Source organism: Paracoccidioides brasiliensis (assembly GCF_000150735.1).
Source record: "Paracoccidioides brasiliensis Pb18 unplaced genomic scaffold supercont2.9, whole genome shotgun sequence".
NCBI lineage: Eukaryota > Fungi > Ascomycota > Eurotiomycetes > Onygenales > Ajellomycetaceae > Paracoccidioides > Paracoccidioides brasiliensis.
In genome coordinates, this window is record NW_011371366.1 from 17,079 (window position 1) to 41,241 (window position 24,163).

At 42.3% G+C, this 24,163-nt stretch overlaps 4 protein-coding genes across 4 annotated transcripts; 1 reads left to right on the forward strand and 3 right to left on the reverse strand.

The window, feature by feature from the left end:
* Nucleotides 1-4,393: 4,393 nt before the first annotated feature.
* On the forward strand, nt 4,394-5,738 carry PADG_06550 (sphingosine hydroxylase; the record flags this gene model as incomplete). Its single annotated transcript, XM_010763841.1, has 2 exons — nt 4,394-5,075; nt 5,149-5,738. The coding sequence occupies 2 exons, from the start codon at nt 4,394-4,396 to the stop codon at nt 5,736-5,738; spliced, it is 1,272 nt and encodes a 423-aa protein (XP_010762143.1).
* A 2,043-nt stretch (nt 5,739-7,781) lies between these two features.
* PADG_06551 (uncharacterized protein) lies at nt 7,782-8,000 on the reverse strand (the record flags this gene model as incomplete). The annotated part of the gene is made up of 1 exon (XM_010763702.1): nt 7,782-8,000. One exon carries the CDS (start codon nt 7,998-8,000, stop codon nt 7,782-7,784), a length of 219 nt encoding a protein of 72 aa, XP_010762004.1.
* A 1,543-nt stretch (nt 8,001-9,543) lies between these two features.
* On the reverse strand, nt 9,544-11,892 carry PADG_06552 (uncharacterized protein; the record flags this gene model as incomplete). The annotated part of the gene is made up of 2 exons (XM_010763842.1): nt 9,544-10,322; nt 10,398-11,892. The coding sequence occupies 2 exons, from the start codon at nt 11,890-11,892 to the stop codon at nt 9,544-9,546; spliced, it is 2,274 nt and encodes a 757-aa protein (XP_010762144.1).
* Nucleotides 11,893-17,870: 5,978 nt separating this feature from the next.
* On the reverse strand, nt 17,871-20,706 carry PADG_06554 (uncharacterized protein; the record flags this gene model as incomplete). The annotated part of the gene is made up of 9 exons (XM_010763843.1): nt 17,871-18,181; nt 18,336-18,877; nt 18,942-19,355; nt 19,437-19,498; nt 19,569-20,034; nt 20,090-20,255; nt 20,321-20,361; nt 20,425-20,479; nt 20,589-20,706. 9 exons carry the CDS (start codon nt 20,704-20,706, stop codon nt 17,871-17,873), a joined length of 2,175 nt encoding a protein of 724 aa, XP_010762145.1.
* Between the last annotated feature and the right edge of the window lie 3,457 nt (nt 20,707-24,163).

A 24,163-nucleotide genomic window follows, 5' to 3' on the forward strand; every position in this document is an offset into this window, starting at 1 on the left:
AATAAAATCAAAAGAAAAATTTATATCATTAAAATGAAGAAATAAAATATTATCATCTATAATATAATTGAAACTTGAATATAACTACTTTAAATTATATATAAAAAGATTTAAAAATTCTTTAATCTTTAATAAATATATTTCTTATGATATAGTTGAAAGTTTAGATTATATACTAATAAATTACTTATTAAACAATGAGATAAAAATAAAATTAAAAAAAAAAACACTTAATTAATCAATTAAATATGATCTTTCTATTTAATACTAAATTAGAAAAAGAGTTTTTAATTAAGTTTATAGAGAAAACAAAAATTATCTTTAAAGAATAAAATTTAATATAAAATAAATTTAATATTTAATCTATAAAAAAGTTGAAAATATTTTTAAAAATACTTTTATTAAGATTTTTTATATTAAATTTATTATTTTATTATTTTATTTTATTTTATTTTATTTTATTTTATTTAAATTGAAAAAAAATTGAATTAAAGTTGAAACTATAAATATATCTTTTATTAAAAAATTATTAAATACTATATTATTCTGAGATAAAATTTTAGTATATAAATTGATTACTATTTATTAGTTAGATTAATAAAATAATTAAATTCTAGTTTTAACTAGATAGATATCATAGTTACTGACTGAATACATCTTAAATGATGAATAATAATAATAATAATCTTTGTTATCTAGATTTATATCTTATTAATGAGCTTTATAATTCTGCAGTAGTTATAGCACTTTCAGATATACAATAATAAGAAGTCTTCAATCTAGTATAATTCAATTTAATTTAATTATTATAATGTTGAGATAGTTTGCTTTAAAATCTAGTCAGTTGAAATACAATGATTTTGTAACTTACTTATGTAAATGACCTGCTTAATGTAATCAATCATTCAACTGGTCAGATCACTCAACTGGCCACCTCCCCACTGTACATTAAACAAATCTTTAAATTCTGCCATCACTATATTAAATTATCCATTAAAAAATTATATACAATTAAATTCTAGCTCTGCAAGCATCCTGGGGCTCTATGTCCAGTATTCCCACACTTGCTGCAGTGTGCCAGTGCTCACTTTTTAGTGGGTTGATTTGAATTCTCCACCTCTCTATTCATTATTTGCTGAGCAGTCTGAGCAGTCTGAGCTCTAGCTAATTTTTCTTCTTCAGTCAGAATTCCTTTCTGATCTATGCAAACACAGTCTTGTCCTCACTTGTATTTCTGCTTCTCATTTGCAGCTTGTAAAGCCTTATTCTCTTGAGTCAAAAGAGCACCTCCATGCATAGCTAGTTGACACCCCTGAACTAGTTGATCTAAAGCTTGGTTGGTAGGACTAGACAGGCTTTATGTATGATGCTTGATAAACTGCTTGAGCTTGTTGAATTGACTTTCCAATTGAACAGCATTTTAGAAAGTCTTTGAGATCCAGAAGGCCTGAGATTCATGAGATGTGCCTGGGGGACTTGGTGTATGTAGTTGATAATATAGATGTTCAAGAACCTTCTCTGCATTGAATGGCACTAAGTCTGTGGCTCTGAATCCATTCTTAATAGTCATATCCTTCAATGCCTCCTTCCTAGCAGCAGAATATAGTTCTAGGAATTCCTCCTTATCCACATGATTAATGTTAAGCCTCATGTCAGATTCAATCTACTTGCAATATGCCTTCTTCAGAGGGACAAAGCAGCTCACATCTAGTGACTGCAGCAGATAAGAAGAATGAGATGGCATATAGAGAGCTATAATAGCATTCTCTCTGCAGAATTGATCAAATTCAGCAGTGGCATGGCTCCCATGCTCATTCAGAATCAAGAGTCTATATCTTCCAACTGTATAAGCCTGAGTATGCTTGTTAAACACCTCTTTCAGTCATATTAGACCAAGCTGATCAGTGGTCCAGCCATTCTCACTAATTCCAATTACCCAATCTGCTGGCAGGTTTGTATACCATGAAGTCTGATGTAGCTTGCCCTTGAGAATAATCATTGAAGACAGACTCTGTCCTCTTGCATTGACTGACTCAATCACAGTCACTCATTCCCTATTTCCTGGCTGTATAAGAGATGCCTTTCCAGCTCTTTCTGATCTAGTGACCACTAAGGTTGTTGAAATAACCCTCATAAGAAAGCCAACTTCATCAAAATTATATGTATTCTCAGGTAGAATTCCATACTTCTTCATGGCATTATCCACCATTCTAAACCACCTCTTTATAATCTCTGGATCTTCACATAGAGCTCACTGGTGATCATATCTGTATGTGAGCCTGGTCTTCAGCTCAGAATGGTGTTTAATAAATCTCTGCACCCAGCATTCTCCAATGCTAGGGGATATGCTAGATCCACAGGCCCTGAGTAGCTCAATGGCCATATATCATACACTTGCAATTCAGGGGGGTAGGCCTCTCTCATCCATGGAGATTATCCATTGAACTAGAGCTTCTTCTTCTGTAGGTGTCAATTTCTGGCATTGAGACTGGGATTTCACGCGTGGAATGCCTCCATGTAGTTGATTGGATAGGGTGGCATGAGAGACACCATAGGCCTTAGCAGCAGCTCAAATGCTAGAAATTTGCTTGATTTCATAGGCTCTAATGGTCAAAAGAAGTTTTCCTTCCTGATTAGAGGCTTGAATTTTCATTGTGGTTGAGAAATTGAGCTTTGATTGTTGATGATGGGTTGAAATTGGAAAGGTGGCCAGTTGAGTGATCTGGCCAGTTGAGTGATCGATTACGTTACTTGAAAATTACATTCAACTTCTGATGGAAACTTGGCGATTATATAATCAGCAACGGCTAAACATTCGTCCGACATGAATCAGAGAAATAGTAGAACTTTATCAAAATAATATCAAAATAATTATAAAAGTAAAACTTTATCTATAAACTATTTCAATATTATTATTTATTTTCAATTATCAAGTTGTAAAAACTTTGTCTAATGATATCACTTTATATTAATAATAACTTTGATAGCTATTATAAAGTTTTATTATAAATTTAATTTTATTAAAGTTGAAAATATCTGTTAACTTAGTTTTATGCTTAATTGTTAAAAGTCTTCAAATAATTTTTTTAAAAATAAAAATTATTTCATATGTATCTTAAATATAGCTATAGCAATTTGAATTATGATATTGCAGCTATATATATTCATTAATATGTCTTGAGATTTAATTCTTATTAATATACAACAAATAAATAGTTAAATAAATAAATATGTAATATCATTGAGTAAGAAAATGATTAATTATACTTTAATAAATATCAGTTATGGAAATAATTCTTATTTAGTCAGCTAGAGTTCATTCAATAACTTTATTCTCTTCAATACAAGTCAATCTATATAAATGTATGATAGTTTCTGAAGTTAGTTTACTTTATCAATCAAATTATATTGTATAAGGAACATCATGCACTTATGCAGCTTTATTAATTCAAGTTATTTATTGGGATTTTAAGAGAGAATATTGCAAGTTCAGGTCTTCCCTCTAATCTCTCTAGAGTTCCTTGCCTTTTTACCGCGAATCGATGGCATTCTGATACGTTGAAGTGGACGCACCAGGAAATTAAGGATATTTTGAAAATGGTCATCTGTTCAGTGGGGTTATTGGCTAGGTGGAGAATGACATTAACTAGTAGTTGAGATAGTTAACTAGTTAACTGAGTTTAGTTATAATTAATATGCGTTTAATCTAACTCATTTTTGATGGCGTGTTCTCGGATTCGGTCGGACACGACGAAAGAAGCCCGGATCACGGGCTTGCCCCTGGCGGCTCGGCCAACCCTCTTATGCCCCGTCCTCTTGCCTTTTCCCAATCGGGCCATATCAACTTCAATCGTCCAAATTTTCTCCACCGCCCTCACTCATTTTAATTCTTTCAACGCTCTCCTCCTCTGTTTCTATCCTTTCTCTTTCTTCGTTTCCTCTAACTATCTTCTCCTGCCTACAGCCTGTTCCTTTCTGACTCTCTTTGCTTGTTACTAGTATCCTCCCCTCCTCATCCCCCTCTCCCAAATTACGGCTCGGCTCCTTCGCTTCGAACACCCCCGAATCCTTATACCCCCTATCCTCTGGGCTTGTGCCAGATTAGTTTCTCGTAGCCAGAAAATATCGAACGCCATCCGACCCTGACATAGTTAGCGTCATTATCCTCCTTCCCTGTCTTTGTAATCTAGCCAGCTTAAGCTTCTCCTGGAACCATCTTCAAATACCCATCTCGCCTGCCCGTTGACAGAGATCTTTTCCCTCCTCCTCCTTCCTCTCTCATTTCTCTCTGTGAACCGAACCTCCATGGTAATTCACTAAAAGAAGATCGCTCTTCTCTGAAACTCCATTGGGTGCGGGTTTGACTGACTCCCCGTCCTTCTGGATTGTCAACATGGCCAACGCGACCAGCTTCTCCGATCTTCCCCCTCTACCAACCTACACCCTCACACCCCGCCAACCCCTGGTTGCCTCAATCCCCGACAATGTCATGATTCTCATCATTCCCATAATAGGATACTGGGTGATATCGCTAACATTCCACTGGATTGATGTCAACGACTTCTTTCCCCAGTACCGCATCCACACACCCGCTGAGGTTTTGAAACGCAATCATGTGTCACGTTGGGATGTGATTCGGGATGTTATTTTGCAGCAATTGATCCAAACTGTCTGTGGCTTGGTGTTGGCCTACTTCGATGAGGTGGAGTATACGGGCAAGGATGAATACAACGTCATGGCCTGGGCAACAAGGGTCAGAATTGCCCAACGCCTAATACCCCGTGTTTTCTCCTTTGTTGGAATCGATGCTGGTCGGCTTGCCCAAAGGCTACCGTCATTTCCGATGCTGGCTGCTGCGATCTCCGGCGGTCGATATCCGTTTCTGACTCAGAGGATTATCGCCCCCGGTGGAGAGTCTGTGGTTGCTCCCGCATTTGCTAGCTGGGAAGTCAATACGGCCTATTTGGTCTACTGGTATCTGATACCGGCTCTGCAGTTTATCACAGCTACCTTTCTCTTAGACACATGGCAATACTTTCTGCACCGCGGAATGCATATGAATAAATGGCTGTACAGTATGTTTGCACGTCCATATCTCCCGTATCTCGTATCTATTGCACTTTTTCTAACCCGAAACCAAACTTTCAGCAACATTCCATTCTCGCCATCATCGCCTCTACGTGCCCTATGCCTTTGGCGCACTATATAACCACCCTTTCGAAGGCTTCCTGCTTGATACCGCTGGAGCTGGCCTTTCATTTCTCATCACAGGAATGACCAACCGCCAAGGAATGTGTTTTTACACATTCTCAACTATCAAAACGGTTGACGACCACTCGGGCTATGTCTTTCCCTTTGATCCTCTCCAACATTTCACCTCCAACAATGCCGCGTACCACGATATTCACCATCAAAGCTGGGGTATCAAAACCAACTTTTCCCAGCCGTTTTTCACTTTTTGGGATGGGTTACTAAATACACGTTGGTCGGGTGGTGACGTCAGTAGTCGATATGAGCGGTCACGCAGAGCTGCACAAAAGTTAGTGGACGAAGATAATGCAAGGTCTCAAGCCGAGAATATGCTAGCAGAGGTAGTTTCGGTTAAGGAAGGGGAGGAGTCGGCTTCACTCAACCTCTTGTCTCGAAGCGTTCGTCGGAAGACCCCTTCATTCTCTCCGCAGGCAGACAATCTGAAGGCCGTCAGTCATCGCCTTAACGGAAGCATACGGCAGAAATAATCCTCGCGGCATAGCAACAATAGGATCGACTCCTTTTGTTCCCTCTGTTTTAATGCACATACCCAATCACACCCTTCTACGCCTGAACGCTGAAAGCTGTTTGATCACCGCCCCTGGCTCGGGCTGTCTATTAGCAACTGATTTCACAGATACCACCAAAAATATTTTGTTTCTTTCCGCCTTGTATATAATATGTCTGCTTGGTTCTACGATAACAATTGCTTCTAATTCTCCTCTTAAACCTAATGCTGGCCTAGTGGTCTTTTGATGCATCACCACTGTTACGTCTGGGCCCTTGCTTCTTTCCACCCTGTTTTCTCTCTTTCCTAACCATGTTTTCACTCTTCTTTTTTCTAATCTTATATTTGCCAACTTATGCTGCCGGGTGACTTCGTTGACCTGCCTTCCTTGGATTGACACCAGTTTTCCCGTTGCGGGCGCTTTGTTATATTCTCCAATGACGGATTTGTATTGATCACACCGCAACGCTGTGGCTCTTAAAACTCTTCTCCATTCCCCAATACATTCTCGGTTCAATATCTCCTCTTATTATTATATTTCTTTTTTCAGATAGGTGGCTCCGTTCATAAGCACACTTTCATTTTTTCCTTCCAAATTATATTTGCTTTTTAAATCTTCCCTCTTCTTTTACCTTGGGAAACTTTGGCTCTTTTCACATCACCAAGCTTTCCACGGATGCATGTAAATGTATAAAAGTTTTGAAAGAGCCATATTAAATATTATTGATAGCTAACTTTAATAGTAGTAATTATTACAAAGACATGAAAGACACTGATATTCACAAGGAGATGAAGAATTTTGTTTGTTTTTAATCCGCTTGGGGAGGCCATAGCAGACAGGGCATTAATATATTTAAAAGTAGCAAGATCGAATGGGCTGGAGGGCTAAAGAGGTTGATCTGTGTAGTTCCTACGAGGTAAACTTAAAGGAAACAATGAATACAGGGGCAACGTATCGTTGCATTGTAACAATTGGAATTGGGACGGTGGATTGATAAACACTCGTTCCCGAAACTGTTGACTTTTATTGTCGGCTGCTCCAATAGCCTGCTCAGGGTTAGCGACCGTTGGAAATAATCTGTCAACTCTTGCGCCGTCTTGGTTCTATCGTCCTGCTTCTAGTCGTTGGGTCTTCTCTTTCCATTGTTCATATCAATGTTGGGGTTGAAATTGTTTAATGTTATTGCTGTTGCCGCCATAATATATCAGACCGCCGACACTTGAACCCAACAGGATAGTTTGACTAAGTTACGGCATGTCACTACACGAAACTAGTGGTGGCGTTGGTGGCTGTGTGGAACTGTAGTTGGAGGATTGCGACCGAGAGAGACAAACCAACAACCAGGGAATCGGTCTTACCAAGGAAAGAGAGAGGGCATTCATTTTCCTTTGGCGAAATGGCTCTGGTTAATATTGTTGTCACAGTCCGCGCGGTTGTGGTTTGGGCAAATTGTTTTGGGTTGTTTTGTCCATGCGTGACTCGGGCCGACGGGTCTTTCTTGAACAGGCTAGACTTCTTTCCACTGAAGGCCCCGCATCCAATCCCTTTGACAGCCAATAGGCCCCAAGGTTTCTTCAAGGGAGCTCTGGAAAGTTTGTCACTGTATAATAAATAGTTAACGATAAGTTCGTCTCTGAATACGCCTTAGGACATCGTAAGAATCGCTCCACCTACCCTAGCCGTCCAGGCCGCAGTTCCAGGCACCCACCCGGATTCTGGCATCCGGGCCAGCACGACAGTAGTTACGACAGTGCGAAGGGCTGTCAGAGCTGAACGCATCCAGTAGTACAACTAGACAACCCTTGTACAATTCACATTTATCCGCCTGGCATTTCCATAACCCCTTAAGGTCAATATTATTTTTTCCCTTAAAACCTTCAGGCAAAACGACATACTGTTAAGTTGTCGCAGATACCGCGTTATTCGCTTGCTGACTTGACGTAATTAAGTGTGGATTCATGTCGGGTGTAAACGTTGATATTCTCATCAACTTCACGCCTTACGAAATTCACATGTAACTATCTATTTAAGGTCATTTTCCTTGCCAGCTGCCTGTTGCCTAAACATAATCTCCCGCCAGTGTAAGATACACATTCGTGGAGCTGTCAGGCTTCCACTTCCCTTCTTTCGCCCCAATTCATTGGAACCTCCACGGCAGCACTCAAGACTCTCGTCCACAGTATACCCCGTTTCGCTATTTTCGGCGTCAGTCAATATTATTTCCGGGAACCAGGGAGGCATTTTAACATCCTATCTTGAGGCATTGAAACATATAGTGCAACTTTGACCTACTAGCTATTTTGAAGGGTCTGATTTACGTCTTCCCATTCGTGCATTGATGCCAAAGGCGATTTCCACCTTTGTAGATAACTACGAGTGCGGAACAGTCGGTACAGAGAAGTCTTATCTATCAATAGTGGAAAATTTCGACCTCGGCTTCCAGATTGTGGAGGAACAGGATCCTGGAGCATCCCGAAACAGGATGAGAACTGGAAAACACTTAACCGATACAAGAAAGCAGAACCCTGAAGTCGATAATTCTTGTCAAGTGTATGGGCTTTTGTGAGGCCAATGCAATAATTGATAATAATCATGGAAAAGGATTTTCACTGTACTGTACAGTTCATCAAACAAAATGGGGGGAGTGAAAATCATATATCCAGAACAATAGAAAACTATAAATGTGGGAAAGATAGCACTGATTTACAGCATTTTTCCACAGCGGGATGAAGGGCGCTGCGAGGAGACAGGAAAGGTCTTCATTTACCAGTTGGAACCTTCGAGTTGATTGCAATTGGCGTTGCTCCATTGTAGCAATATGATGCAGAGAATCCTGGAGAGATTCCGGTCTTTGTAGCAGGATCGTTAAGGGCTTTTGTCATTCCTCTGTGGATCGACATTCAGCCTTTGAATCTGATAGACTTACTCCCACCGTAACATCGAGCGATATATCCATAACTGCCTAGATAAAAAAATTTTTCAAATGGCGGCAGCATCCAGTCTGTGACTCCGGGTCTTGAAAAAAAGCTCATCGCTATTGACGTGCCTTGTGACGTTTCAGAGGAGTGACCTTTGTTGGCTGTGGATTCATCAAAGAATAACAGAACAATTAAACTTGGTTGTCTTTCCGAGTCGGGTTTTGACATGTTCGTATACTGCGTAAAGGTAGGCTCCACATTGGGGGCTGTTCCCCAGAACGTTGAAGTTGGTATGAAAAACTAAGGAAAAGGAATCCTGGTTCGCGTAACTACGTTAGTTAACTAGGGACTGGCGTCGGCAAAGTTTTATTTCACGTCATTCAATGATGTCGCCTAGTCGGGGAGTCCCTTGAATAGTGTAGAGTTAAGATACATATGATGCATATTAATATGAATATCCCAGATTGGAATTTATTGTTTAATCTTAACCATCAGTTCTTTCTCCGATTTTGTCATACATCAACTGTTTGGCTGAACAGGCACCAACATCAATACACACTTCTCTTCTCTACAGATAGCAAAGAATACTTAGGTCAATAATAATAGTGATTCTTCATACACCCAGACTATGTACATTTAGGGAAATGAGGAAGCGGGAAATGAGCGGCATTTTGGAGGTAAAAGTATGAAGCATAGGAAGGTCGAGACGAGACCTCCATTCAGCTTAACAAGCTTCCCTCCCCTTCAGGGAACAAATAAGCCATCGCGGGCCTAGGCAGTGCCAGCGGCAGATAGGATATATATTACATGAGTGGCTCCTCTGATACATCTCCTCGATTCCAAGTCTGCCAATTGTTCTCTCTCTTCTAGAGCCTTGGAGCAAATGAAACATCCTCACCCCTAAGCACCTTTGAAACATTCCGACTCGTCCAGTCTGAAATGGCCATGTTGGTAACCATTGGATTGACACCGCTCGCGCTTGGGAAAACAGACGCATCAGTGACATAAAGTCCTTCAGTACCCCAGACTTTCCCGGTAGGGTCAACGACGCTGGATTTTGGAGCGTTACCCATACGGCAGGTACCCATCTGATGGGCGCTTGCAAAGGCAGTGCGTTCAGGGGCCAAGGGAGAATAGACATGGCGGACCTTTTTGATCCAGGCCTGGAATGACGTGTGATTGATACCTTCTTCAGGGCTACATGTCTCGGTCACTAAACGTTCGGGGCGAATGAATGTTGGGATGTCGCGACTGGTAGTGTAAATTTCTTGAGCCCCGCAAACATACGCAATTTTTGCGGCACCAATAACAGCTTCCATCATGTTCTTTCTATCGAAATGGGAGGGAGTATAGGCGATTCTACATCGACCATCGACAGGATCAGGATACACCCTACCCGCATCTCGTTCGCGGGTGAGAGTGATAAACCCAGCCATTTTGCGAAGGGTTGCAGCAAAGCGCTTGTACATGATACCGTCGTTCCAGGGGAAAACGGGAAGAAAGAACGACGGGACTGCGGTTAGAGTCTCGATCTTCGCTCCATGGCCCTGACCATCCACATTCTCGAATTCCGTTACCATTGATGTGAGAATGCCACCTTCCCACGGGAGCATCTCTTCCTTAAAAACGGCAGACAGAACAACAACTGCACGCAATCAGTCAATGGTTACCATTATAACAAATTTCAACCCGCAATCAAAACACCAAGGTGGGAACGTACCTGGATGCAAGTAAAGATTACGCCCGATCTGTGGATTTTTCAGGCCACTCCGTAGGAGCAACAGAGGGGTTTGCAAGGAACCACATGCCACAACGACCTTTCTCGCCTTGATTACGACTTTACGTTTGATGACTGGCTGTCCGGATGTTCCATGGTTAATGTCTCTTGAGGTCCAGATTCCTTGAACTCCATGAGCAAGGCAATTTCCAACATTGCCCTCTTTAAACAATATTCTCTCGGCATAAAATCCTTCGATAAATTGAGCGCCGGCCCGTGCAGCATCTGCCAGTAACGTCACATGGGGGCCATTTTTGCAGCCTGATGCACAACCCAAAGTGCAGTGTCCACACCAATGCTCCTGATTGCCTGTATTCTGTGGCACAGTCTGAGCGGCATAGCCCAGTTTTCGTGCCCCATCCAAAAGGACACGGTTGGGGTTATTATGGTTTACATGCTCTGTATTAACGCCCATGCGCTCACAAACACGATCTAGACATTTCTGGTACTCCGAAGAGGTGAAGAACGGCATCCCTTTCTTTGCCCATTCCTGGCGGACGTAGCTCTGTGTCTGAATCGAAGCTGACCAGTTAATCGTTCCACCACCGCCCCAGGTCGAACCCGAGATGGCGGCAATAGAGCCATCATCAGAAATGTTGGCGCCCCCATTTTCGAACATATTTGAGGAGGCATGCCTCATTGTCATAGGAAAATGCCTTTCTGGGAAATGATAAGCCTTTTCAAGCACAATAACGCTGTGGCCAGCCTCCGCGAGATTCTTTGCCGCCACAGCTGCACCACAGCCGCTGCCAATAATGACAACCTCTGTTGAGATAATCTCGGCATTGTCTCCAGGAGGAATCTGCACAAACTGATACGGGTAGCCTTCAGAGGGTGCATAACCGATGGGCACTTGGGGAAAGCCAAGAATCTCCGGGAGAGTTGGACTCAGAGAAATCCACGCCTTGTTAAAGAGCAAAATAAGAGAACGGTAAATGGTGCGCATGGGTGGAAGGGTAGAGGTAGCCCAACCGCGAAAGATTGCTTCGCGAACACGGTAAGAGTGGCACTGGATAGGAGCGAAGTATCCAGTCAAGGCAAAGGATATGGGGCGACTATTGAGGGAGTTGAGGATTATGCAGATACCGCGCCTGGCGTCTTCTGGAATTTGCTGACCGAGGATTCGAGACAAACTCTCTTTGAACTCTGGGATGCTGGAGGCATTTTCATTGAGGTACCGGACGGCGAGGTCAGGGTGTGTCGACGGATCGGCATTAGAGTGAATACCATGAGCAGCAAGCACATACTCAGCATCATCAATTATGCAGTCACCCAGGGATCCACCTTCGCTTTTTGATCTGATGGATGGAATGACAATATCTGCAAGCGCCAAAAGAGTTTTCCATTGAAGTGGGGATAAAACGGTATTGGGTGAGGGGGCAGGAGGCAGAGGGCTGTCCAGGACGGTGACAACAGTGGATGGTGAGGGGGCAGCCATGGCGATCGATTTTGGGGTATGCCCCAGGGTTAAATATATGTAGAGACAAGGGGTGTGAAGCGCGATACTCTAAAAAAAAAAAAATTAAAAATTAAAAATTAAAAATTAAAAATTAAAAAATTAAAAAAAAAAGAAAAAAAAAAAAAAAAAGAAAAAAACAGCAGGACGATCGCACAGCTAGAAAAACAGACAGCCAGACAAGCGGACGACTGGATGGCGAGGCCGAAATGGAGGTTAATATTTATTAGTATTGGGGGACGTTGTGGGAGGCGAGGGTATTTCCTTTGCCTGCATTCAAACGAGTGTGAGGGGGCTCAAGCAGAGCAGCAAACAGGAAATATAAAGAGCTTTCCAACTTGACAGCGAGCGAGTGACTCGAGGAGGAGTAACGAGAGAGAAAAGATATACAGGCAGTATAGAAACTAGCTGCTGTTGATGATGCTTGGGCTAAGGCGAGATGAGGAGAATAACGAGGAATGGTTCTTTAAGGAGAAGAGGGAGAGAAGTTAGAAGCATATACAAGGAGAGGGGGAAGGGGGTGGGAGGAGAGGTGGGGGAGGGGGGGGAATAAAATTATAAAATAAAATAAAATAACATAAATAAAAGAGAGGAGAAGATGGAGATGAAGCTGTTGTTTACTCAGGCTCCGCCGGGAGTTGGGCGGAAAGCGCAGACGGTGAGCAAATCAACAACAGCCAGCCCGCACTGTAAATATTCAGATGGAAGGGACGAAACAGAAGCAGAAAAAAAGGAGAGAGAGAGAGAGAGAGAGAGAGAGAGAGAATATACAGCACATAGCAGTGTAAGGTTATAGTTATAGGAGTGAATATGGCAGTGTAGCAGTCTTATGCATATAGCAGTCAAGTGTCTAGTCTGCTTCTGTGTGGGACTTCCTGGACAATGGTTTCCGCCGGGTCAAAGTAGAGTCGTTGGGAGGTTCATGGCTTTTCATTTGAGATGGATGCCAACATGGACTGTCCAATGCCCCGACTCCGAGATGTCTAACTAGTTAACTAGGATCCCTCTCTCTCCTCGGCTGCTGTGTGATGTTTATGTTTGTGACATTGGAAGCTAGGGAAAGCGAGTGAGGGGAGAGTTGCCCCCAGATTCAGAGTTGACTAATATTAAGTTTGTTGGTTAACCAACCGGGACGGAAGAACACTGTTCTTCATTGGCTGTTGGCAGAGGATTGTATCCCTCGGGAAATTATCTTCTCAGAAAAGATCGAGTCGAGTTGATTTAAAGTTAGTTATTTGGCGGGCGGCTAACTAGCAGAGTCTGGTACTTTGGAGACGAGGAATAATCTGAGAACAGCGGAAAATCGATCAAGCTCTCTAACTTGTTAGTTAACTACTCTAAATAACGGGGAATCCCGTGTCGTTACCGAGCTAGCTAGGTGGAAAGCCTTTCTTCAACCTAGGCTTGCTGGTGGTTTGGTGCAGGAATCGGGCCTGTTGGCTGTGCCAAATTTGCATGTGGAAACTGCAAAAAGTGGAACAAACTAAAAAAGCTTTAACCAGCTGGTTAACTAAATAATGGGGGGTCACAATCCCGCTGATTTCAACTAGATATGCCATTCCACGATTGCTTAAGGTAATTAATTGCTCACCGAGCAAGACAGACATCAAATTTAAACATCTTCAGTTTCCTAACTCAGTCATCTCAATGTTGTTAATAATTAATTTTATGTCATTAATTCACAATAAAATGTTGAGACAATCTATTGAACAAGAGGGAAGGCTTGAACTTGTGATAATGTTATCCAAAATGATAAAAAAATATTTAAAAATAAAAAAAAACCTCAAATTCATGTGGCTGCATATCTATATAACAACTTCCGACAGAGAAGGTTAAGAAGGAAATGAGAAAATATTAAAAAGAGCTTGGTCTTATCAAACTAAATAACTTACATCAAAACTCCGACGTCCAGTAACTACGTGCCATCTTCGTACCCAGTCCACAATAAAAATAGAGTTATCTTTGCTATCATTGCCTTTTTTTTATTTTATTTTTATATTTTTTTGTCAGGAGACGTATTTTGCAACTATTTTCTATTTTCCTCTACCATCAATGGCTCACACGCATGACCATGTTTATGTGCTAAGGGTGGGCATCTCGTCCAGCCAACCCCCAAAAGAGATTTTCTACAGCAGATAAGTTACCAAAGCCCTTCTGGATGCTTGCATGACATACGATGATGTCGACCAGGTTTTGCCTGCTACGCCTATGGCGTTTCAACCTCTTGTCAGAGCGTCTTCCCAATTCGGTAAATAAACAACGGAGTTTCTTGATTCTATTTTGATTTTTCAACTTCTTTTCTGATAACGTAAACCGCCACACAACGCACGCCGCCACACAACGCACGCCTCTACAAGCAAGCAACCACCCAAGGAATTCCACCAATTTCTCAACCACCCATGAATTTATTTAATTTAAATTAAAAATATATATCTAGTAGAAGGAATAGATCATATAAAAATGTATAGTTAATCCAAAAATCTAGATGGAAGTCGAATAATGCGGCCACAACGTGATAATTGCGGGGTGGGCGAAGAAGGAATTGACGGCGACGTGGAGGAACTGCTAGAAGAAGTAGGTCGTAGGGAGCTTGCTGATAGGCGTGTAATTGACTGATTACCGGATTGGGAAGGTTGTATAGGGTTGGCCTGGTTAGATTTTTCGCCAGGCCCCTGGCTTCGTACGGCCTTTGTAGGGGATTTGGCTGACCTGGCTGATCTGGCGGCGGCAACGAGATTTTGATCTCTAGAAAGCTTTAACTCTCTAGTAGCTTGCTGAGCAGCTTCCTTATCAGTCTTCTTTCGCTCAGCAGCTAGTTTACGAGCAGCCACGCGAGCAGCAACCTCAGCTTTTTGTCTCTCTCGCTTCTGAGCATTAGCCAGCCTAAGAGCTCGAGTTGCAGCTTGCTTTGCAGCTTTTACGATCGCTTTCTCTTGACGTAATATATCCTGTTGAAGCTTGCCTGCTGCTTTTTCAGCAGCCTCACTAATCTTAGCAGCCTCGTCGGTCTCAAGCTGCTGACGTGCTGCCGCAATCCTAGAAGGTGAAAAGAATTGAGCAGCACGCGAATTCTCTTTATCCACAAGACCTAGAGGCTTTCCACGTTGGCGGCGCTTCTTCTCCTTTCGTAAAGCTTCGTATAGAAGCTTATTTTCATGCTGCAAAATCTCTTTTTCAAAAACTAGTCTTTCACTAGCATGAACGATTTTTCGGAACCCAGTAGAGATTCTTCGCCGTTGATTTAACTTCTTAACTGCCCGTCGCAGTCCTCGTATGGTAGTGGGTGTGACTGGCTCTGCTGTGACTGGAGTGCTTGGTCTAGCAAGCTTGCTAAGCACCCGATCTGGTGAGAGAGGATAAATGCCAGTAGCAGCAAATCCAGACTCTATATTTGACTTCGTGACAGCTTGCTTCCAGGCGTTGTGGAATAATAAAAAGAAGTTGCGTTTTTTAATGGATACACCTCCCATTGCTGAGCGTAAGAATAAATCCACCTGCTGAGAGTATGCCTTTGATAAAGGTCCAAAAATACCAACATCCAAAGGCTGCAAGCGATGAGTTGAATGAGGCGGCAGTACAGCAAGGATAATACGATTTTGATCAGCGTAGTTGATGAATTTCATATTGACATGAGAAGAATGGCCGTCAAGGATGAGCAGGCGCCAGGCTCCATTCCTAGCCTTTGTATGAGGATTAAAGACCCGTTGCAGCCAATGTAATCCATATTGATCACTGCTCCAGCCGTTCGGGGAGGCAGCAAAAAAGACCTCATGCTCTTTAGAATCAAAATCTTCTAGCCACGTATCTTGCAAATCCCCGGAGTCTGACTGATATATAAGACCTGGCGGCGTTGACCTTCCACTGGCTGATATGGCGGCTAGCAAAGAGATGAATTCTCTACTCCCATCCTGAATCGTGCCTAGCAAGCTCCCGCTCTTAAGCTGCTGTACAGAGACTATTCGCTTGCTGATTTGCATGACGCCCATAAGAAAGCCCTTCTCATCAAGATTCCACGTATTAGATGGTCGAATGTTGAATTTTTTGACCTTTTCGTCTAGCTAAGATGCTCAAGCATTAGCAACCCCTCATTAAATTGCAGGCAATGTAAATAAAAATCAATCAAATACAAGCTGGAAAAAGTGCTGAAAATACTCAGAATTATCAGCTCTCTTGCGTTTTTGATCAATTGCTCGTAAATATAGGCTTTTGATGCGATCCTTGTGGCGTTGACAAAATCTAGAGATCCAATGCTCGCCAATCGGCTCCTGAAGGATTTCTTCAACTAGATTTTGAAGAATTCGAGGTGTAGGAGGAAAGCCACGGTCCGTAAGACGATTTATATATCGAATAAGCTCTTCCTCTTGAGAGTTCGTAAGTTTCTGTCTATATAGGGAGTCGGCAGTTTCTCGAGACACTGATTTGCCCGTAACGCGTCGCATAAGCGTAGTTCGATGAATTCCGTATTTTTTTGCAACAGTAGTATAATTGCCAGCCTCTTGCGAAAGGAATTCAGCCACTGCGAGCTCTACAGCTTCTTTGGTTGGCATGTTGTAGATGATTGAAGGTGGAAGGTTGGGTTCAAAAATCGGGTTTTTGGGGCGTGCGTTGTGTGGCGGCGTGCGTTGTGTGGCGGTTTACGTTAACTAATTATCCCTGGTTTTGATTATTTGTCTCCAGTCTTTTACCATATGAAGCTGAGCTCAAAACACCACCGGGGACCAGGAATGAATGGCATCCCGATTGCCAATGTCAACAATTCATGTGCAACGGGTTAGGGTTTGTAACTACCTTGCACAGCAATCCCTCAGTCTAGGTGATGCAGATGTCGCCCTGGTCATTGGTTTTGAAAACAAAATGACTAGTCGCCCAAAGAAGATTTTCAGGGACCTCTTATTTAAATTTACCAGTCTTCAGGCGAAAAAAAATGTTTAACGTCAACGGAAACAGCAAGTCTAGAAATATCAGCCTGATCGGTAATACCGGTTTGGAATGCATTGAACAGAATTCCCCTACTTCACCCGCCTACCTTATTAATAATATATCTTCTTCAAAACTCTGATCAGCTAATCTACTTTTCCCTACTCAAGACAATATGTCCTAACAGGCCTCTTAGCTGAGGTCGCCAGAGTCAACCAGCTGCACAGCACGAAGAACCCTTACAGTCATTTCCATAAAAAATACTGTCTTGATCGGCTTAAGAACAGCTCAGCACTTAAATTCCAAGTCTCGAAGTTACAATGTCTGTTTGGCATTGTTTTCCTCTTTAAGCATTTACATATGGTGTAGACCTCATGATGATATATACCTATATACTGATGATAAGAACAGTATTCTAAATAATTCAGCGCTGGATATGTGCTGAATCTTGTTGTTGATTAGCATCTTAAAAACACCGTCACTGTCTTGTTCGCGGGCCAACTTGATCATGAGGGCCTCTGGCGCTTAGTTTTCATTTCTACACCTAAATATTCTTTTGTTCTATGCTCCTCGGGGTTATCGTGGTGATTTCATTTTTGCTAGATTGGGTTTGATATTAAAAATTAGAGATCACCATTTGCCAAGTTATGGAGGTCCTGCGTCCCGTATTTCATGTATGCTTGGTGACCAGTGGAACGAAGGAGCGGTACTCTTCTGGCGTTTGTCTTTTTGGAGTCTTTAAACTATTTATTACGTGCATCACCAGAAAAGTCTGTAAAAATTTCTGGATTTGTAGGTAAGGGGAGGGGGGAGTATTTGAGGTTAATGTAAAATGTCTTGAGAGGTTAAAATATAAAAGTTGTAGAGCAACCATATATAAGTTAGAGTAGGATATCCATCATAGAGGTGGCATATATACACAAAGAAATAACAATAAAATTAAAGGAACGGAAGAGGTTATAAATGGAAACTTATGAGTCCATACATGTCAAAAAGAGGGTTGAAAGAAAGCACCATCAAAACTCGATGTCAGGAAAACATCTCTAAGGTTCTGACTCGGGACTTGGGAGATCTTCTGTAAAACCGGATACATATCCCCTTCTTGGTGAACTTCGCTCCTCAGTGTTCATAGCGTTGCTAAGGGAGAGGTTGAAGCCGGTACTCGAGAGAGAGGAGTGATTCCGCCCATGGATAGGCTGTGAGGGTGAGTAGGTAGGATTTGGATGGGGCGACGGCGACTCAGGAGAAACTGGGCTTGTGAAGGTTGGAGTATCACTACCTTCTTGTGTATGATACGAGGCGGGAGCAACGTTGTATTCGGTTGGTAGTTCAAGGGGTTCAAAAACATGGCCGGCTGGAGTGAAGAAAGTTAGTGAATGAAGCCGGGTTTTGAAAGCGCTACGCTCGAAATAGGAGTAATTAAAAAAAAAAAAAAAAAAAAAAAAAAAAAAAAAAAAAGAGGAGAGGGGGGAGGCGATGGAAGGGGGTTGGTTTTTGGTGATACGTACCGTGCATTTCATGGACCTGGACGCCGCCAGCCTCTTGCGCATTGGGATCTGAATGTACAACGCCTGATTGTCGATGCGAAGATATAAATAGGTCTCCAGCTTCGGAGATACCAGACGCAGATGTATGTTTATCATTGATACCAATTTCCGTAGAGGCTGTTGTCATATTCGTTTTCTGAGTCGGGAAGCCAATTCCATACATCCATCCCATGATCCGCTTTCTGTTATCACTGGTGGCCCCTTCGCTGGTTGCATAAGTTCTATCTCGTCGTCGACGCCAAAGTAACCAAAGAACAGCCAGACACGTGACGAATATGAGACCCAAAACGGCCCCTAAAACAGGAGCTACCCATTTTGGAAGTCCATTACCACCACCATGCCCATAATTCTCAGGAGAGGGAGCAGGATTTGGCCCGGATGCGTTCTGTACTGGGTAGGGGTAGTATGTTTTTATGGATTTTGTGTACTTTGTGCGGAATAAATCACGTAAACTGTTGTCAGCCCACGATGAGGGTTCAACAGTTGAAGCGCCGCCCTTGGCGCTAAACGAAAGGTCAGTGTCTGTCCAGAATCAGGGAAAACATTGTTCAACAAAAATGTTCTTACTTTCCACCAATCTTAGCGGTTACCAGATCCGGTATTTCATACTCTCTCAATTCCGAGGGATGATACGTATTTTGGAATTTTAAAGTGTTCAGGTTGAAAACCCGAATGGGATCTAGGCATGCAGTTGGAGAGAGATCATCCCGACCTCCGAGAACAAACATCTTGTCGGGGTGCGGTTTGATACACTTGTGGCCGTAACGACCTCTTTTCCTTTTCCCATCGTAGGCATGTATCCATGTGAATGAAGGGACTGAAAGAATATAAACATCGTCGATTGGTATATCTAGTCGGGAGTTGCCGCTGTAGCCTCCATATATATAAATGTTGTACGAGCTACCATCCTGTGCTGCAGCCACTACAGAGCAAAAGTGAGATAACTGCGGTGGATAATCTCCTGTTGTATCCTGCATATACCTGAGAGACTAGTTAGTCACCAAAGTTACAATGGCCATACCAATGGCACTTCGAAATTATGCTCGAAAACAAAGCACCCACCATTTCTGAGTATCAATATCATAAACAGGGACACTGCGCATGAATCCAGGTGCTGTTCGGTTCTATGAATAGTCAGCCGCAAATATACGAGTTGGTTCCCATGTGGAAAGCAGGGATTTCCACCAGACCTACATTTTCTTGTTGCTGACTTTCTGTCAATCCATGTAGAACATCTACCGGATAGATTACTCCTCCAACGGCTATAAGTAACCCCGAGACAGAGACAGGAATCCAAACCAATTCTGCATTTACCCTGCCAGGGATACCATCCAATAAAGTAGAATTTTCCCATATTGGGGCTCTCATTATTGACATATCCACTGTGATGAGAGAGTTTGCCGTGACATTTGGAGGCGGACCGGTTGTACCAATTTCTCCCCAATTTGTCCCTCGAATACCGCTAAAGTAAAAGGCTTTATTCTCGCTTGGCACTGAGATGCCCGCGCCATTAGAGACAAACGGCGTTATATTTTTGAGGTCTTCAAATAGAAAACCGGGAGTCCACGATGTGGCAGGAGGGCCATATTGATCACGCTCATATGAAAGGATTCGCCCCTTATCAGGGGGGCTTAAGAAGTCGCTCAACTTAGGGAGACCTCTATTTATATTAGCTACAGAGCAACAATTGATTAAGTTAAATACTTCACCCATACCCGTATAAGTAGAATTTGTTATCATTTGCAAGCATAGTCCCATGAATAACAGGGGGAGCAAAATTACTCGTAGTCGGCAAGCGGTCAAACAATCCCGTTAAGTTGGTATTGGCAGTGTCGAAAGGGGTAGTAAGGTTCAAGAGGAAGGTTTGGCCCCGGGGATCGGCTGCTTTGGTGTTAGAAATTACAAGATGATGGAATCTACTGTCCATGGTGGGGTGGTATACTTACGGGCGGCATCAGGAGCCCCATAAGTTCCATCGGTAAGCCCCCTAAGAAGAAAGAAATTAGCATAAAAATGCAGTTAACTCTTCGTATAGCTCAAGTTCACGTACCGGCGTCCCCAAGACACCCCACCATCGAGGTAAATTTTATCGCGAATGAGATTTGCTAGATCAAGTAATCAATCAGAGGTTGTAACCAAATGTGGCAGAGAGGGAATTGGATTTGAATTCGGGATGCTGTCCTGTCTAAACATTGAGAATCATAAATAACTCACCTCGAAAGTGGTACCAAGCGCATATACTGTAATTGACTTGATTTTGAAATGTCTGACTATCAACACCCTTGGGCAGACCAAGCAATATGCTTACCGCGGCGACGAAGAAGAGCGCCATGAGAATTCAGCGGGTCGAGGTTGACGATTTGAAGAAGTGTTCACGGTCATTGAAACAACGATAAGACTATGAAAGAGCAGTAATTGAAAAGCAGTATCTAAATTCCAATCAGGATGAATCGTAAATTTAGCGTTTATTTATTAGGATCCACCTTAATGATCCGTCCAAAAACAATAATTGGGATATTAATCCAGAAGAGACAGTTGGGGTTCGCCCCAGATGCGAATGAGCAGTGATCGGTTTCGGGATAAAGAAAAGGTCCAACAGATTCTATTTGTCAGAAAGCTGTGTGCGCTTTTCTTATTATATTCCAGTTTACGATGCTTTGTGGTGCTTGCTCTGCGCAACGGGTTTTGTTGGAGAAAGAGAGGCAGCTAGAATGCAGGATAAAATGGAACAACTGCGGGCAGTACTTTGAATAACTTGCATATGTCTTCTCAGCGGGAGGTGCCACGAGAGAATAAAAATCGCTTCGAGCCCTCTCGCAATAACTCAGAAAGAATCCTGTCGTTGACAGCCACACGCAAAAGAAAATTGAAAAAATAAAATAAAATAAAATAAAGGAAGAAGGGTAGATTTCCAAGTAAAATGGCTGCACTCTTACTCTTCGTTCCGGTTCAAAAAACCCGGACCAACAATAATCCCGGATAAACCTCATTCGCTCTAATAGGGCGAGGTGAATCAACTTTCTGGTAAGCACAAATAAAACGAACCACTGCGTAGATGATAGTGGGGGGAGTAGTTGTGATGGATGGGATTGCCAGACTCTTCCTCTCGCTCGCTGGCTGCCAGTCCATAGACTTCTTGCTGATTCTAAGACGGGCGGTTGAGGCTGTTGTATCCTCTGCCGCTCTTCCACCAGGGATGTTTGTCCTGTGGCTTTGGCCTCTGATGGGGATGTCCATGGCAGGACAGCTTTGATAGGCTGATCTAAATCTACGGCTTTGGTGCAACCAAGTACAAAACCCAACCGCTTTTGGGCTCGTATCAATGAAACACTCCAGCTGCGTGAGGAGTGGATGAGGTGAACTTTAATATGAATGCGATTTGTCTTTGCAAAGAGTTGAATAGTACCACAAGGAATCAACTTTCGAGTCCAGAGTAATCCAAAATTATTCAAGGTAAATGGTGGGATCTGGACAAAGGGTAACTAATAGTTACTCAGCTTCAACTTTGAAAAAGTTACTAATATCCACCCTGTGGCTTTTTGAGGTGACTATGGGTGTAACTTATCCTCTGCCACCCCACACCAAGCACTTTTACAATGGAATGCGATGGCCAATTCTAGAGGATTGGGGCTTCCCATGAAATGAAATATTGTAAAAGCAAGTGTTGTTCTCTGCACATAGTGTGGGATCCGACCAAGCTGGATTTCATTTTGTTCACCTTGAGATTCTCGGGGAAAAAATAATAAGAAAACTTGGACGCACGCAAGTAAGCTCTGTCTTGTGAATACCCGGAAAATATGTGCTCAGTGTGATTCGTAGGCGCAGAGCCTACCTCATAACAACCTCATCCATAGATACCGAATTCCAGTTTTATTTCCCGGAGCAGACGACAACCAAGCACCTCTTAACGAAAGGTTCTGGTTGTTCTTTATCATCTCGTTCCCTCTTATTCATATTGACTCGCTTGCTTTCTCAATAGTTATATTCTTTCAAATTATTTCTCAAAGACATATGATAGTATGAGTCTAGAGGCCCTCATGATGTCCAAATTTCGCCGAAGATGATTTTAGTGCAGCGGGGGCTTCTTTCTCTAGGTTAATTAGAGTTCAGGCTATGATTGTCAATGCAATCAATCATCACCATGTGAGATGGAAATATGCACTTCGCACTTCACGAACGGACTCCAACACGGTGAACATGTTAATTTTGGTTAAATAGGGAGTACCTACGTAAGGTAATTGTTGATTGAGAGATATGAAAAGTACGAAAGCGTGACCCTGCATTGCCGTTGCTAGATGAAGCGTTGGGCAGTATCTGTTGATGCTGCTGACTTGTCAGAAGTTGCTGTCCATTGCTAGCATTCCCCTCGATTAATAAAAAGGAGATTCTTGTGTGCGAAGTAACATTCCAGGATGTCAAGTAGTTATTGCTTCGCAGAGTGAAGAATAACTAATAAAGGTCCCAGGGCCAGGCGACATGTTCTCTGAGGACGATAGCAGACTTGGAAGAGAGACTTAAATGCCAGGGCGTCGACGGGTGGGAGAATGAATAGATAAATGAATGTGCGGATGTTCTGTGTGTTTGTACTCCGTTTGAATAATGTAATTGGAGATCAACCCACTTGGTTAGTCCATATCACTAAGGTGTAACGTAGAGAACAAGTATTCAGGCTCGGACATTTATTCCGAAGCTCATTTTCGGGATAACTTAATCTGTTTCTAAATTTAGAGTCTCTTCCAAAGACATAAATGTAGGTTTCTGGTTTTGTGAGTGAATCGTTGGCCAATGGTCGATGGGGTGTTTGGTGGTCAACTGGTTCGGTTGTTGGGGACTTTGGTTGGTTGACTTGAAAAGTCAGTATAGAAAAACGAGTGCACTGCAGGCGAGTATTAGCAAAGTTCCCGCAGCACGGCCCAGCGGCCAAGTGACCCCCCAGCATTGCCCATCGGCGGTCATCGCTAAGCCCGATCTGGGTTGATCCAGCGATCGATCGATGCGGCATCGTATTGTCCTGGTAGTATGGATGGGTATCAATACATAGAGTGAGTAAACCAAGTCAATCTGGCAACAACAAGCCTTAACCTAACCACCTGTGGTTCAACTGTCATTCATGAATTCTTTATTCAGGGGTTCAGGGATGTGAAGCAAGGGCGTCATCAGAATTTTTGAAGGTGCCTGTATTCACCACTCAACGCCTCATTTGCTCTCCCGTCCAATGAGAGTTAAACCTACACACCAACACTGTTTGGTTGTCTTAGAAACCCCCATGGGAATGAAAGGTTATTATTTAGGATATTCTTATGAGATAGTTAACTAACTAATCATGCCGCTGCGCAACCCACACCTCATGTGAGTGCACCACACCAAAATGATAAAAACACCAAAATGATAAAAATCTTGCAATTTCATCATCTTCATCATCTTCATCAATTAATAACTCACCACAATGTTAAATAAGGATAAAAATATTGAAGACTGTGTTCAAAAAGCTATCACTTATCATCAAAAAACTTAAATTTCAAAATATTATCTCTATCATAAGAATTTAAGATTTTTTATCAATGTTTCTGAGTGCATATCAATGAAAGAAATCTGAATACTGCAAAGATTTCAGTTAACAAGAGATTAAATGAGAGTTAGAAGAATGTGATTAAATGATAAATCAAATAGCTTGATGAAAAGACTTGTTCTCTCATAGCTGAACATATTGAAAATTTCACAAATTCAATGTTCAGATATCAGTATGTATATTCTACTATTTCTTCTTCAAAAGTTAGCAAGATGTGAAC